Source organism: Scyliorhinus canicula, chromosome 4 (assembly GCF_902713615.1).
Source record: "Scyliorhinus canicula chromosome 4, sScyCan1.1, whole genome shotgun sequence".
NCBI classification, from domain to species: domain Eukaryota; kingdom Metazoa; phylum Chordata; class Chondrichthyes; order Carcharhiniformes; family Scyliorhinidae; genus Scyliorhinus; species Scyliorhinus canicula.
The window spans coordinates 214,672,321-214,687,864 of NC_052149.1; the positions used below are offsets into that span (position 1 = coordinate 214,672,321).

Sequence of the window (15,544 nt, forward strand, 5' to 3'; positions counted from 1 at the left end):
CGTCGTGAACCGGTCGGGGACGGCAGGCTGCTCGGCCCCATCCGGCCCGGAGAATTGACTGCCGCCGTGAAAAACGGCGAGCGGCGATTCTTCCGAGCGGGGGGTGGGAGAATCGTGTGGGGGGGGGGGGGGGGGGGGGGGGCGTGTCGTGAGTCGCCCGGCCCTCCCGCGATTCTCCCACCCGGCATGGGGAGCGGAGAATTGCGCCCTCTGTGTTGAACTTCATTTACCAATTTGCCCATTCTGTAAGTTTATTAATGTTATCCTGTAATTTGTTGCAGTCCTCCTCAGTATTGACTATCCCAGTTCTCTCCCCACCCCCCTCAAATTTGGTGTCATCCATTAATTTAATTTAGAAATTATGACTTGGATTCCAAATTCCAATGTTAATCTCAATTGTGAACAGCAGTGGTCCCAACACTAATCCACGTGGAACACCACCTCACACCCACTGCCACCTTGAATAACTGCGCTTTATTCCCTCTCTCTGTTTTCTGTTCTTGAAGTCAGCTTGCAATCAATCCTGCTCCTGGAAACCTGACTCCATATTCCCTGACCCTGATATGTTTGTCAGTGATGTCCTCAGGGACAAGTACGTTTTTTTTTATTGGTTCCGGGAAAGTTTGAGACAATTCGAATATTTTGTGTGATGGACATTTCACACATGCTGGACACAATAGTTTTTGGCGCAAACTTTATTTCCAGAATAATTTCTTTGCTTAATACAAAGGCAAGATGACAATTGAGATGATTTTCAAGAAAATATTTTGAACTATTTAACCGATTCTGTATCATTGGTAGCTTTTGCTTAATACTGAATGTTACCAAAGACATAAAACAGTTTTGGTTTATACAAAACCTTGTTTTCCAAAGCACCCATTAATTTGGTTGCTGTAATACTGGAACGAACACTCCTGTTTTCCTTTTCCCAGTAGGAATTGGACCAATTACTTTTCAAACCTCCTGGGCGGGAATCCCCATCCCGTATTCTGGTGTGCCATCCCACCACCCCCCCACCCCCACCGGCAGTGGGATCCTCTGTCCCGGCTGCTGGCCAATGGGATGGGGTATCCATTGTGGGCACCCCCATGCTGTCGGGAAATCCGCGGGCGTGAGTGCGCTGCCGGCGAAGCGGAGGATCGCACGGAGAATACAGCCCCCTATATCTCTCTGCTCCCCAACCCCACCTGTAAGTTGATTACCAAACAATTACGAGAGATGTGCAGGTTTGGTGGATTGGCATGTTGAATTGCCCGAGTAGATGGATCGGTTAGGTGAATTAGCCGTGATTAATGCACGGGTTTATGGGGAAAGGGTGGGAGAATTGGCTGAGGTAGAGTGCTCTTTTGGAGGGTTGGTGCAGACTTGATGGACGGAATAGCCTCCTGCTGTACTGTAGGGATTTTATATATTTCCTACTTTGTTTTGATATTCTTAATTTCAAACCATGCTCCTTAGAACTTAAATCCTGTGCCTGTCAGGCATCTTTGCTTGAACTTAAGTTTTCCATAACCATAAAAATCTTGAAAGATTTTCATCCATCTCCCATCATCCTTCTCTCTTGGAGAGGAAAGTGCTCGGTGGAAACATTATTTAATCATTCCATAGTTATCTTGCAGTACAGAAACCACTTATGAACACCACACCAAGAGCAGGCTCAGCATAGCCAACTACATGGTAAATTATCCCTCTGAGTCCGAATAAACCTTTTCACGGTCCTATGTGGTTACAACTTCCTCCTCAGGCCTACTCTTCATCATTTCTGCGCTACCTCTTGGTGCCATCATCTACAAACGTGATGTCATCTTTCACAAGTATGCTGACGACACCTTAAATCCCACTGCTACTTCTCCAGCCCCTCTCTCAACAGCCTGCTTGATGCCCACATTTCTGATGATCGACCAACAAGGACCCATGAAATGGGGCCCAATACTGAGAATTGGGAATAGACCCTTCTTGTCCTTCAAAATAATAATAATAATAATAATAATAATAATCGCTTATTGTCACAAGTAGGCTTCAATGAAGTTACTGTAAAAAGCCCCTAGTTGCCACATTCCGGCGCCTGTTCGGGGAGGCTGATATGGGAAATAGCAGCTGGTCATGAAATTTGAACTGCAGTTGAGTATATTCTTCATGGTGAAGTTTAATTAGCAGGTACCTGGTTAACATTTGGATTTAGATAGTCACAATCTCTGGTTGCTCACAATCCTTTTTTGGTGTTTGCTACAACTTAGCTGAAACAACATTACTGACAAAGATAGATCACAGCTCAAACTTTATTTTGAAAATATTTGAATACCCAAGGACATGGTTGTAATATTCTATAAATATGGGTTCACAACATCAGACATGTTTCAGTTTTAAAGACTTTATTTTAAAGTATATAAACATTTTTGAAACACTTTTACATAAATTATTTTTTATTTCCTGTGACTAATATTTGCTGAGCAGCAAAATCAGAAATTAATATAAAAACCTCCATGGACAATTCTTCCAGATACAGTATTACAAAAAAAAAGTAATAATAAAGTTCTCAATTCGCCTTCTGGTGACTGCAGCGTGATTGTCGTAATTTGAGAGGCAAGTAGAAAGCGAGCAGGGTACGTACCATCATTGATCATTTAACTTTGTTAGCAGCAATTGTGCCTCCTGCCCTCTTCCCCTTTCCTCTCCTATGCCTCGGTGAACAGGGTCAGTGAAAAGCAGTGCCATTTGTAGCAGTGAAATATTGGCCACAACTCTACCATAAACCATTACTGACGACTACTTTTAAGAAACTATGCAGACTACACCCTGCAAACGTCAATCTGTCCACAACGTAGGTTTATTTAAATTTCTTTTTAAAAAGAGTACGACGGTGTGTATGACAATAACATATTTTGTTTATTAATTACGTCACGTCCTCAGAAACATTATGGCCCTCCCCACCCCCTCCCAAGTAGGAATGCAGTAACTATAACCTCCAAGGCTTACTGTGTCCACTACAGTTGCTATGGCAATAAACAAAACAATACATCAGTGTAAGAAGTCTGGCCCAGGCTTCGACAGATCAGTACATTTCCTGTATGCTCAAACAAGTTTTCCTTCGGGGCATATATTACAAAAGGTTGCAGTTATGAAGTTCCTGTTTCATTCAAGATGGGCATTTTGGACTCAAGTCTTTTAAATGAGACACCCATGAGGCAGTAAGTTTACTGAGTCAAGAAGAGAGATTTTTTCTTCAGTATAAGCCCAGAGGATCTGAGCTATCCTATAAAAAGGGGATCTTGGTAAGTAAGCAGTTTTCTCTTTGGGTTCCAGTCCACTCCAGAGAGTCCTCAAATGCTGAAGAACAAGGTGAAAACTCATGTCACATGAATTTGAAACTTCTCTTCAGTTCCCAAGGTCACTTACTTTCAGCTCCCCCTTTAAAGTTTCCATCTCCTTAGGAGAGGAGATAGTGATGCAATCACCCTTCCAGCTCTTGCCAGAGATGACAGCAGTTCGGTTTGTTACCTCTTTCCCATCTCATTCTGTCTCAGGAACTGAATATTGGTGGGGCTGTCTGCCAGCTCCGGGTACTGTTCCACAGGCAACACATAGTACCCATCATATCCTTGAACTCTGCCAGAGTTCAGCAATTGCTGTTTTTCTCCTTCTGTCCACAGTCGATTTCCTTCCTTGCCATCCCTGACCTTCTGCTGTTCTTTAGTCCAGGCATTCACTAGAGCTCTTAATCTGGCCTGGTCGAGCAGCCGTGCTCTTTCCTCTTCCAATGTATCTGGTGTAATTCCATAGCGAATATTTAGCAACAGGGCACTATACTGAAGTTCAATATTTGTGAACCTTCGAGTCCTTCCATTAAGCAGAATTGTCGGCTGCGAAACCGTGATGTTAATTCCATTCTCCAACACTTTTCGACCATTTGTCATGCCCAAAGTTGCCAGGTCTCCATCCGATGAACCAATTTTCACCAAATAGTGCGAATCTCTCCCACTGATAGTGTAATGCATTTTGTCCAAATAATATGCATTGTTAAGAATGGATGCTATTTTCCGACTGTCTTCACTTGCAAGAGTAGTCACACCTGTCGTTATTCTGCCTTCCTTGACAGCAAACATCACTCCCCTTCCAATGATGGAATTAGTGGCTGAAAACCAATGTCCTGACCTGTCCTTGTGACCTACCCTGGAGAATTTGGGCAGTGAGCATCCTTCCAGTGCCATAAAGGCATTGTTGAGCCTTTCTGCTGCTTGCTGAACTCCTGAAACAAACTGAAAATCAAACGATAAAAGATATATGGTGAGCATTTCCCTTATGGAAAGCATTAAAATTGTTGTGGCCATCAATGATAGGAGGTAATGGTACACAAGATGATCATGGGATAGCTCTTCTTTTCTCTCCCTGCTGCCTTGACTAGGAATAAATTTGGAGCTGTGATCCTGCACTGTACTACTCTGTAGACCAGGCATAATTTATTCAGTCTGTATGATATTTATTTTTATCTACTTATGTTTAGATGGGGTTTCAGGGTGCAAGGGTAGAAGGGTTAAGGGTGCATTTCTTATTTGAGGGGGTTAATGACATATGTATTTAAAGGGAGGAGAACAGAGTTCAATGTGACCATTTATTTACTTATTTTTATTTTACATTTCTTCCCCCCCCCCACCCAGCCAACGAAAGTTTGAAAGCAAAAGGACAATTAAATTGTTGCACAAACTTGTCTTTCACAATTAACATAGAAAAACAATTATGCAGCAACAAGGGTATGTAATATTTAGCTCAATAATATGTTGGTAAATTTACTGCTTTGAAATTCTGATGTGCATTATTGGAAGATACCTGGCTTTGCTAGTGCTGGTGGGGTGGGATAAAATTAATGTGGCGTTTCTTTATATTAAAAAATTGGTAAACGCTTTAAACCTACATGTCCCGAATTTGACGTCTTCTTTGCTCTTTATGAACTCCTCAAAAGGCAACAACAACAACAGCAACAAAAAACCCCCACAAATAAGGTCATTGTGTAAACCTGGAAAGGGTTGAAAACCAAGCTCCAGGCTGAACCGGCAGGAGGATTCGAGCTGCTGCAGCAAAATGGCAAACTCCAGCCCGGTGCAAAGCCGGCACCAGGGCCAGGCGGGGAGAGAAAGAAAAACCCAGGCCTCTGTTTAAAGTGACACGGGGACCTGGTTCACAGGCACTAGGGCCTTTAGAGACATGTGGCTGCTTTCCCCAGAAGCACTGGCTGGCAGCGTGTTGATTTAATTCCCCCCCCCCCCCCCCCACAAAGAAATCCGGTTGTTCTGGGTGGAAGAGGGACACACACACATGTGAATGGAGAACTCCTTGGAGATTTCCTACAGCAAACCCCAGGTGTAACCGCCATCCACCCACAAGAGATAAAAATACAATCCGCCACCAGAGTGGATCTAAACGCTGAGGTTAAAGTCACTGCCCTGACCCGCACCCTCCCAGAATTGATCCAATGTGACCATTTATAATGCTGGTTAGTATGGGGGCTGGAGGAAAAGTTCAGGGGATTAGTAACTTAGGTAGAATGGGGCTGAAGGAGCAAAAAGGTCAAAAGAAGGCCAAAAAATATAGAAGCAGGAGTAGGCCAGTCAGCCCATCGAGCCTGCTCCACCATTCAATATGATCATGGCTTATCATCCACATCAATGCCTTTTTCCCACACTATCCCCATATCCCTTTATGTCATTGATATTTAGAAATCTGTCAATTTGTACTCCAAACATACACAATGACTAAGCTTCCACAGTGCTCCAAGGTAGAAAATTCCAAACATTCAGAACCCTTTGAGTGAAAACATTTCTCCTCATCTCGGTCCTAAATGGATTATCCCTTATTTTGAGATTGCGTTCCTGGTCCTAGACTCCCCAACCAGCGGAAACATTCTTATCTCTATCCCTTTAAGTATTTTGTAGGTTTCAATGAGATCACCTCTCATTTTTCAAAAACTGTAGAGAATTCAGGCCCAGTTTGCCTGAACTGTCTTTACAGGAAAGTCCCATCCTGGGAACAAGTCTGATGAACATTTGTTGCACTCCTGAGGAAATAAGATCCTTCTTGAGGTAGGGGGACCAAAACTGCACATAATACTCTAGGTGGGGTATATCCAAGGTCCTATACTATTGATGCAAGACTTTATTACTCCTCTACTCAAATCCCCTTACAATAAAGGTCAACATACCATTAGCCGTCCTAATTCCTTGCTTGCACCTTCATGTTAAACTTCAGTGATTTATTGATGAGGACAGCAAGGTCCTTTTATACATCTACATGTTTTAATCTCTTAGCAGTTAAGAAATACTCTGTTCGTCCTACCAAAGTAGATAACCCCTAATTTTCCATATTATATTCCAGCTGTCATTTTCCTGCCCACTCACTAAGCCTATCCAAATCCTCTCAAAGCTGCTTTGTCCTCACAACACACATTTGTGTCATCTGCAGACTTGGAAATATTACATTTGGTCTCCATGTCCAAATTATTGATATATATTGTTAACAGCTGGAGCCTAGGTATTGAACCCTGAGGTACGCCAATAGTTACAGCCTGCCAACGCAGGAATGACCCATTTGTTTTGAATCTCTGGTTACTGCCTGTTAACTAATCCTGAATCCATGCCAGTATATTACCTCCTAGACCATAAGCTTTAATTTTGCTGATCAACCTCCCTTGGAGGACTTTATCAAAAGCCTTCTGAAAATCCAAGTATACTATATCCATTGGCTCCGCTTTATCAATTTTGTTACGAACATCCTCAAAAACCCCAAACGGGTTTCTCAAACATGATTTTCTATTCGTAAATCCATGTTGATGATGCAGAGTCAGATCATTATTATCTAAATGTCCAATTTTCACATCATTTATAATAGGTTCTAGAATTTTCTCTACTACTAATGTAAGGTCTTTAGTTCCCAGCTTTCTCTCTCCTTCTCTTCTTTAAATAGTGAGGTGACATTTGCTAAATTCCAATCTGTAGGAACCATTCCAGAATCTATAGGATTTTGGAAGATGATCACCAATTCTTCCACTATCTCCACAGTTACCTTATTCAGCACTCTGAGATGTAGAATACCAGGTCTTGGGTAGTTATCAACCTTCAGTAATTAATTTTTCCAATTCAACCTCCTCACTAATAAAAAATTCCTTCTCCCGAGCCCCTTGGATCTCTAATTCTGGGAGATTTCCTGTACCTTCCTCAGTGAAGACAGCCACAAGGTAATCATTTAGCTCAACTGCCATTTCTCTATTCCCCATTATAAATTCTCCTGACTCTGCCAGTAATGGATCCATAGTAGTCTTAGCCAAATAACTCCCTTTTATGTACGTATAGAAGCTCCCATGTCTCCCCTGTTTTTTAAGGAATGATGAGGTGGGTGTGAAACTAGAGAAGGGGGTTCAGAGGTTGTTCAGGGTTTCAGGGCAACTCGGAATTGGTGAGCATGAAGAAAGTAGAGAGAACAAAGAGGCAGAGCTATCTGACTGAAGGACAGCAAAGGAGCCAATCAGCTGCTGCATTTGTTGTTTGCAGCGAAGGGGCGGAGAAACAGGTTGACAGAGATGCTTGTGATGGAGAAGGAAAGTAAGGTTACCCCGGCTTTCCAGGATGATCCTACAATTGGGCAGGGTTTTGACAGATGAGCATGAATTGAGGTACATTAGAACTTGATGTAGTCACTTCCGGTGTGCACCATGGAGTAAGTGGTCACACAAAAGGCAGCTCCTGCCCAAGGATACAGAAAAGAGCTCTTTTTAAAGCAATATGGGGTGGAAGTTTGATGAAAAAGCATAGGTGAATGTTGGAGGAGCACTTTCCCCCAGGAATGGTATGTTTCTTGGTTACCAGACACGCAGAAACAGTGAAAGATTTGGCTGAAGCTACAGCAGAGACAAAAGCCTCTTCCAGCATGCAGGCGGGGGAAGGGCGAGTTTAAAGGCCTCAAGCTGACCTGAGGGCCTTTATGAAAGCTGAATTCTAGCAGCAGAGGGAACAACTGTGAAAAGATCTCACCAAGGGCTCTTTTAATGGCCCGCAACGGCGCTGATTTGATTTTTCCCTGGGTGGGAACGCAGCCTCTGTGCTTGGCAGCCAGTGGGTGGGCTGGACTAGAAGTGGAGAGACCAGAAAATCAACTTTGCAGCAGAAGAAGGTGCGAGGCAAAAAGGATAAGATGGCGGTGGGCGAGGAACCGGCAGCGTGGCAGCAGTGGGCGAGGAAGCAGCAGGAGCTGCTGCTGTGCTCCTTCCAGGAACTAAAAGCTGAGATCCTTGAGCCGTTGAGGGCATCACTGGACATGCTCGGGGCGACTCAGACGGCTCAGGCTGAGTAGATTCGGGAGCTGCAGCAAAAGGCTTTGGAGAACGAGGACAAACTCCTTGGTCTGGCGGTGAATGTGGAGTCGCACGAGGCATTTCACAAGAAATGGTTGGCAAGGATGGGGGAGATGGAGAACCGCTCCCGCCGGACGTGGTCCTGATGCTGAACTCGCTGATGGGCGCGGGGTCGTTCCGGGGACCCCTGGAGCTGGAGAGTGCCCATCGGGTGCTGCTGCGGAAGCCCGGGCCGATCGAGCCGCCCAGGGCGGTGCTGGTCCGCTTTCAATGCTTGGTCGACCGTGAGTGTGTGCTTCGTTGGGGGAAGAGGGAGAGGAATAGTAAGTGGGAGAATACGGAGATCAGGATCTACCAGGACTGGAGTGCGGAGGTGGCGAAGAGAAGGGCTGGGTTTAACCGGGCGAAGGCAGTGCTCCACAAGAAGGGGGTCAAGTTTGGCCTGTTACAGCCGGCACGCCTGTGGGTCACTTATAAAGACCGCCAACTTTATTTTGACTCCCCGGAGGAGGCCTGGTCTTTTGTCCAGGCAGAGCAGCTGGACTTGAACTGAGGACTGGGGGCTGGGGAACGTTGTACGCAGCCCGGAGGCTTTGTCCTCCTTGATATCCTTTCGCTCTTTTTGGTTCTATTGGACGATGCTTTTATTTTGCTATCTTGCCTTTTCTTTTCTGCTTTTCAGGACTGTTATCTGTTTACTTGGGTGTTTTATCATATCATGTTGGGATTTTTATTATTTCACTGGTTGCGGGTTTGGGTGGGGTTCGCGGCCCTGTTGGATCATGTGGCTGTCTTCCCGCGTTTTGGGTCGGGGGGACGGGGCTTGGGATGGGGGGCGCGGGCTTCTCTCCCGCGCTAGAGAAGCAGGGGGCGGGGTCAGCATTGTGGGAATGGTTGTGTGACACTGAGGAGGGTAATTGGGGTGGCGGGAGCAGAAGGAGTCGGCTGACTTATGGAAGTACAATAATCGGAGTTACACAGCTAGGGGGGGCCCTAGCTTGGGCGGGTGGGTTGGGGAGGGAGGGGAAGAGGGGGGGGGGGATTCCGGGTTGCTGCTGGAATGGCCAAGAAGGAGCTGGAGCGTGCAGAGGGGGTCGCGATGGGGGTCTGTTACTGTGGGGAACGGGCTGAGTGGGGGGGGGGGGCGCGGGCACTGGGCGGATTACGGAAGGGTGATAGCTAGTCGATGGGGGAGGGGGGCAGGTGATCACCTGGAATGTGAGGGGACTGAATGGGCCGGTCAAACGGTCCCACGTGTTCGTGCACCTGAGGGGGCTGAAGGCGGACGTGGCTATGCTTCAGGAGACGCACCTGAAGGTGGCGGATCAGGTCAGGTTGACGAAGGGGTGGGTGGGCCAAGTGTTTCATTCGGGGCTGGATGCAGAAAACCGGGGTTGGCGATCCTGGTGGGGAAGAGGGTGTCGTTTGAAGCGTCGAGTGTGGTGGCAGACAGCGGCGGGAGGTACGTGATGGTGAGCGGCAAGTTGCAGGGGGAGCGGGTGGTGCTGGTCAATGTATATGCCCCGAATTGGGATGATGCAGGTTTCATGCGGCGCATGTTGGGCCGGATTCCAGATTTGGAGGTGGGGGGCCTGATAATGGGGGGGGATTTCAACATGGTGCTGGATCCTCCACTGGATGGATCCAGTTCCAGGACGGGTAGGAGGCCTGCGGCGGCTAAGCTGCTGAGGGGGTTTATGGACCAGATGGGAGGGGTGGATCCTTGGAGGTTCGCGAGGCCGAGGGCCAGGGAACTTTCATACTTCTCCCATGTGCATAAGGCCTACTCCCGGATCGATTTCTTTGTTTTGAGTAGGGCGCTGATTGCGGGGTTAGTAGATGCTGAGTACTCAGCGATAGCCATTTCTGACCATACCCCGTATTGGGTGGACCTCGAGCTGGGGGAGGAGAGGGACCAGCGCCCGTTGTGGCGCTTGGAGGTGGGGCTGCTGGCGGACGAGGATGTGAGGGGGCAGGTTCGAGGATGCATCGAGAGGTACCTGGAGGCCAACGATAATGGGGAGGTCCGAGTGGGGACGGTCTGGGAGGTGCTGAAGGCGGTAGTTTGGGGGGAGTTGATCTGCATTCGGGCCCACCAGGGAGAGAGGGGAGCAGAGAGAAAGGGAGAGATTGGTGGGGGAGATGGTGAGGGTGGACAGGAGGTACACGGAGGCCCCAGAGGAGGGATCGCTGAGGGAGCGGCGCAGCCTTCGGGCTGAGTTCGACTTGTTGACCACCAGAAAGGCGGAGGCTCAATGGAGAAAGGCTCAATGGAGAAAGGCTCAGGGTGCGGTGTAGGAGTATGGGGAGAAAGCGAGCAGGATGCTGGCACACCAGTTCCGTAAGCGGGATGCGGCCAGGGAGATTGGTGGTGTTAAGGATCAGGGAGGAAATGTGGTGCGGAGGGGGGTAGACATTAACGGGGTCTTCAGAGACTTTTAGGAGAGACTATATTGGTCCGAACCTCCGGCGGAGAAGGGGGGGATGGAGCGCTTTTTGGACCGGCTGAGATTCCCGAGGGTGGAGGAGGGACGGGTGGAGGGTCTGGGGGCGCCAGTTGAGCTTGAGGAGCTGGTTAAAGGGATAGGGAACACGAAGTCGGGGAAGGCGCCGGGGCCTGATGGGTTCCTGGTTGAATTTTACAAGGCGTATGCAGACCTGCTGGGCCCCCTGTTGGTTTGGACCTTCAACGAGGCGAGGGAGGGGTGGGCTTTGCCCCTGACGATGTCTCGGGCGCTGATCTCCTTGATTCTTAAGCGAGATAAGGATCCCCTGCAGTGTGGGTCATACAGGCCGATCTCACTCCTGAATGTGGACGCCAAGTTGTTGGCAAAGATCTTAGCCACGAGGATAGAGGATTGTGTGCCGCAGGTTATCCACGAGGATCAAACGGGGTTTGTGAAGGGGAGACAGCTGAACACTAATATACGGAGGCTCTTGAACTTTATTATGATGCCGGCGGTAGAAGGGGAGGCGGAGATAGTGGTGGCGCTAGATGTGGAGAAGGCCTTTGATAGGGTCGAGTGGGGGTACTTGTGGGAGGTGCTGGAAAGGTTCGGGTTTGGGGAGGGATTTGTCAGTTGGGTGAGGCTGTTGTCTGAGGCCCCGATGGCGAGTGTGGACACGAATAGGAGGAGTTCGGAGTATTTTCGACTATACCGAAGGACGAGGCAGGGGTGTCCCCTGTCCCCCCTACTTTTTGCGCTGGCAATTGAACCCCTGGCTATGGCGTTGAGGAAGTCGGGGGATTGGAGGGGGCTGGTCCAGGGTGGGGGGGAGCACCGAGTGTCGCTCTATGCGGACGACCTATTGTTGTATGTGACGGACCCGGTGGGGGGGAATGCCGGTGGTGATGGGGATTCTCCGGGAATTTGGGGATTTCTCAGGCTATAAGCTTAACTTGGGAAAAGCGAGCTGTTTGTGGTACACCCGGGGGACCAGGAGGGGGGGATTGGGAGGCTCCCACTGAAAAGGGCGGAGAGGAGCTTCAGGTACTTGGAGGTTCAGGTGGCCAGGAGCTGGGGGGCCTTGCATAAGCTAAACCTCACAAGGCTGGTGGAGCAAATGGAGGAGGAGTTTAAGAGGTGGGACATGCTGCCACTGTCTTTGGCGGGTAGGGTGCAGTCAATCAAGATGACGGTGCTCCCGAGGTTTCTGTTCCTGTTCCAGTGCCTCCGGATCCTTATCCCGAAAGCTTTTTTCAGGCGGGTTAACAGGAGCATTACGGGGTTTGTGTGGGCACACGGGACTCCAAGGGTGAGACTGGTGTTCTTAGAGTGGGGCAGGGATGGGGGGGGGGGGGGGGGGCTGGTGTTGCCCAACCTCTGTGGGTATTATCGGGCTGCCAACGCAGCGATGGTGCATAAGTGGGTAATGGATGGGGAGGAGCAGCATGGAAGAGGATAGAGATGGCATCCTGTGTGGGCACGAGCCTGGTAACGGTGCCGCTGCCGCTCCCTCCAACGAGGTATACCATGAGCCCGGTGGTGGCAGTTACCCTCAAGATTTGGGGGCAATGGAGGCGGCACAGGGGGGAGGTGGGGGCCTCGATGGGGTCCCCGATACGGGAGAACCACCGGTTTGTTCCGGGGAGAATTGATGGCGGATTCCTTAGTTGGCACAGGGCAGGTGTCAGGAGGCTGGGGGACCTGGTAATAACAGAAGTTTGTGAGCCTGGGTGAGCTGGAGGGGAAGTTTGGGCTCCCCCCGGGAACACCTTTAGGTACATGCACGTAAGGGCGTTTGTCAGACGGCAGGTGGCGGGGTTCCCTATGCTGCCGCCGCGTGGGGTTCAGGACAGGTGCTCTCGGGGTATGGGTTGGAGAGGGGAGGATCTCGGAAGCGTACCAGGTGATGCAGGAGGTAGACGAGGCCTCGGTGGAGGAGCTGAAGGATAAATGGGAGGAGGAGCTGGGTGAGGAGATTGAGGAGGGGACGTGGGCGGATGCCCTAGAAAGGGAGAACTCCTCTTCTTGTGTGAGGCTTAGCCTCACACAGTTTAAGGTACTGCATAGGGCTCATGTGACCGGGACGAGGATGAGCCGGTTTTCTGGGAGCGAGGACAGGTGTATTAGGTGCTCAGGGAGCCCAGCAAACCATGTCCACATGTTCTGGGCATGCCCGGCGCTGGGGGAATTTTGGAAGGGTGTGGCAAGGACGGTATCGAGGGTGGTAGGATCCAGGGTCAATCCAGGCTGGGGACTCGCAATATTTGGGGTTGCAGTGGAGCCGGGAGTGCAGGAGGCGAAAGAGGCCGGTGTTCTGGCCTTTGTGTCCCTAGTAGCCCGACGGAGGATTCTTCTTCAGTGGAAGGATACGAGGCCCCCAAGCATGGAGACCTGGGTCAACGATATGGCGCGGTTTATTAAATTGGAGAGGGTGAAATTTGCCCTAAGGGGGTCAGTGCAGGGGTTTTTCAGGAGATGGCAACCATTCCTAGATCTCCTGGCAGAACGGTAAAAACAAAAGGTCAGCAGCAGCAGCAACCCGGGGGGGGGGGGGGGGGGGGGGGTTCTGTTCTTTTTGTTCTTAGAATTTTCTGTTATTGTTTTCTTTTTTGTGAAAATGTGAAAATCTTAATAAAATTATTTAAAAAAAAGAAAGAACTTGATGTAGTCAAGCCAATGTGCCAGTTACATTCAAAACTGTGCCTATTAGACTTGTGAGAGCAAATATTTAAGCTGGACTAGACAGAAAGATTGGAATGAGAGACAGCAAAGGGTATTCTGAGACTAACGGCATCATATAGTGGGTGTGAGGGGTTATAGAAAACCGATATTTGGTTCTCTATTAAAGATACAGAATTATAGAATCGTACAGTGCAGAAGGAGGCCACCGGGGCCACCGAGTCTGCACTGGCTCTTGGAAAGAGCATCCTACTTAAGCCCAAGCCTCCGCCCTATCCCAATTTAGCACGGCCAATCTGCCCAACCTTCACATCTTTGGACAGTGGGAGGAAACTGGAGCACCCGGAGGAAACTCACAGTCACGGGGAGAAAGCGCAAAGTCCACACAGACAGACACCCGAGCTGGAATTGAACCCGTGTCCCTGGAGCTGTGAGGCAACAGTGCTAACTACCGTGCCACTGTGCCGCCCAATGAATGTATTTGATTTTAAGTATTTGTTGGCTTGCTAATTTTTGTCCTTAACTGTCGGACGTGAGAGAAGACAAGTATATGGACAGAAAAATGGGCATACGATAACACAGGCGGAGAGGCAATTGGAAAGATATAAGACCGGAGATGTGAACAAGCTGGTAGACAGACAGACAGACAGCGATGAGAGTACATGGACAAGCAGACAAATAATGATGATTTCACTTTGGTTTGTCCCATACCTGTACATTATCACGCTCTTGGCTCTCCACTAGTTCATAAGGCGGTGCTGCAAAACGAACAGCTGGTTTAGGGAATCCAGGAATAATGTTGTAGAGCTGAAATCCGAACATCACAAGCCAGCTTTTAACATCTGCAGGAAGACAGAATTAAACTGGGATGAACATAGACTGATATACATAATTTAAACTGGATGTTCAAATATAGCATATTTTTCAGTGTGTAAAATTAGGCTTTTCTCTTCAAAAGATCAGGCCTTGTCTTATATGCTGCTTAGATTTATCTACTGTTTAAGTGGATTTTCGATGCTGAAGCCTTATAAACAAATCCAAGCAAACCCAATGTCTCAAACCAAAATGCCTCCAGTCAGGTCACATCAATCCTATACAGCAGCGTTCAAGCTGGGAGTCATGAAATATGCAGAAGAAAACATGGCTCCTGTTTCCACAAACAGCGTAAATACGGAGTGAGCGAGAAAAATGTTCGGGACTGGCACACGATGAAAGATGCGTTGTCCACAGCCAAGTGGAAACAAAACCGCAAAGTGTGGATCTACAGCCAGGTGAATTAACATCAAACAGAAATTGGAGGAGTCTTGACATAATGAGCTGCCTGCTGTGGGTTAAATACAGTTCAGCTCCGTGTGAAGGCCAGACATATAGTTACAGACTTTGGAATGACACATTTTAATAATAATCAGTCGTGGCGTTTGCGTTTTATGCAATCTCAAATAAAATATTTCAATTGAAACATTTTTCCAGTCTGGTCTTAGACATCGCTTTGATGTATATATCACTGGAATTCGGGAAAATTGGAAATTTAATCAATTCAACTTCAACACCACATTGACTTAACCACGGAAAAATACGGTACATTTCTCCGCCAGTATTTTGTAAGTTCCCTTATTTGCCAACCCTGCAGTAAACAGTTGTTGCAATTTAGTGCCTAATATAATTGAAGTAACTGTCTCAAAGAAAAGACCACTAAGATGCCTGAATGGAGAATATTGTATTCTAATGGATGAGTACTTCTGAAACTAAGGCACATTATCAATGCGCAATCGTGAATTGTCATGTCTCAAACCCACACTCCAATTGAAAAGAGTGCGGAGAAAGTGTTCCATTTCCTCCAACATATACGCCCATGTGAGAGTATCCTCACTCTGAACAGCCAGATTCAGCCACAAATAGAAAAATCAAAAATGTGTTTTAAAAATTTTTTTTCAACCAAATGCTGCAATTAATGAATATGACATTTATTGGAGCACTATACAGACAACATGTAGTTTTGTGGCCACGTATTATACACATCTAAAAAACATTTTCTTTCTGTTGAGATCAATGTGTACCAATTAATGAATTATCCTGTTAC

The 15,544-nt window shown here is 47.9% G+C and overlaps 1 protein-coding gene across 22 annotated transcripts in view; it reads right to left on the minus strand.

Moving 5' to 3' along the window:
* Nucleotides 1-2,355: 2,355 nt before the first annotated feature.
* LOC119965371 (teneurin-2-like) overlaps nucleotides 2,356-15,544 on the minus strand; it is a 3,273,255-nt gene continuing 3,260,066 nt past the window's right edge. For all 22 annotated transcript variants that reach the window (XM_038796070.1, XM_038796068.1, XM_038796065.1 and 19 more), the window contains 2 exons: nucleotides 14,176-14,306; nucleotides 2,356-4,256 (listed from right to left, as the gene is read on the minus strand). In XM_038796070.1, the coding sequence (XP_038651998.1) occupies nucleotides 3,495-4,256; nucleotides 14,176-14,306 (893 nt within the window). In that variant the 3' untranslated portion in view covers nucleotides 2,356-3,494. The remainder of the gene's footprint in view (nucleotides 4,257-14,175; nucleotides 14,307-15,544) is intronic.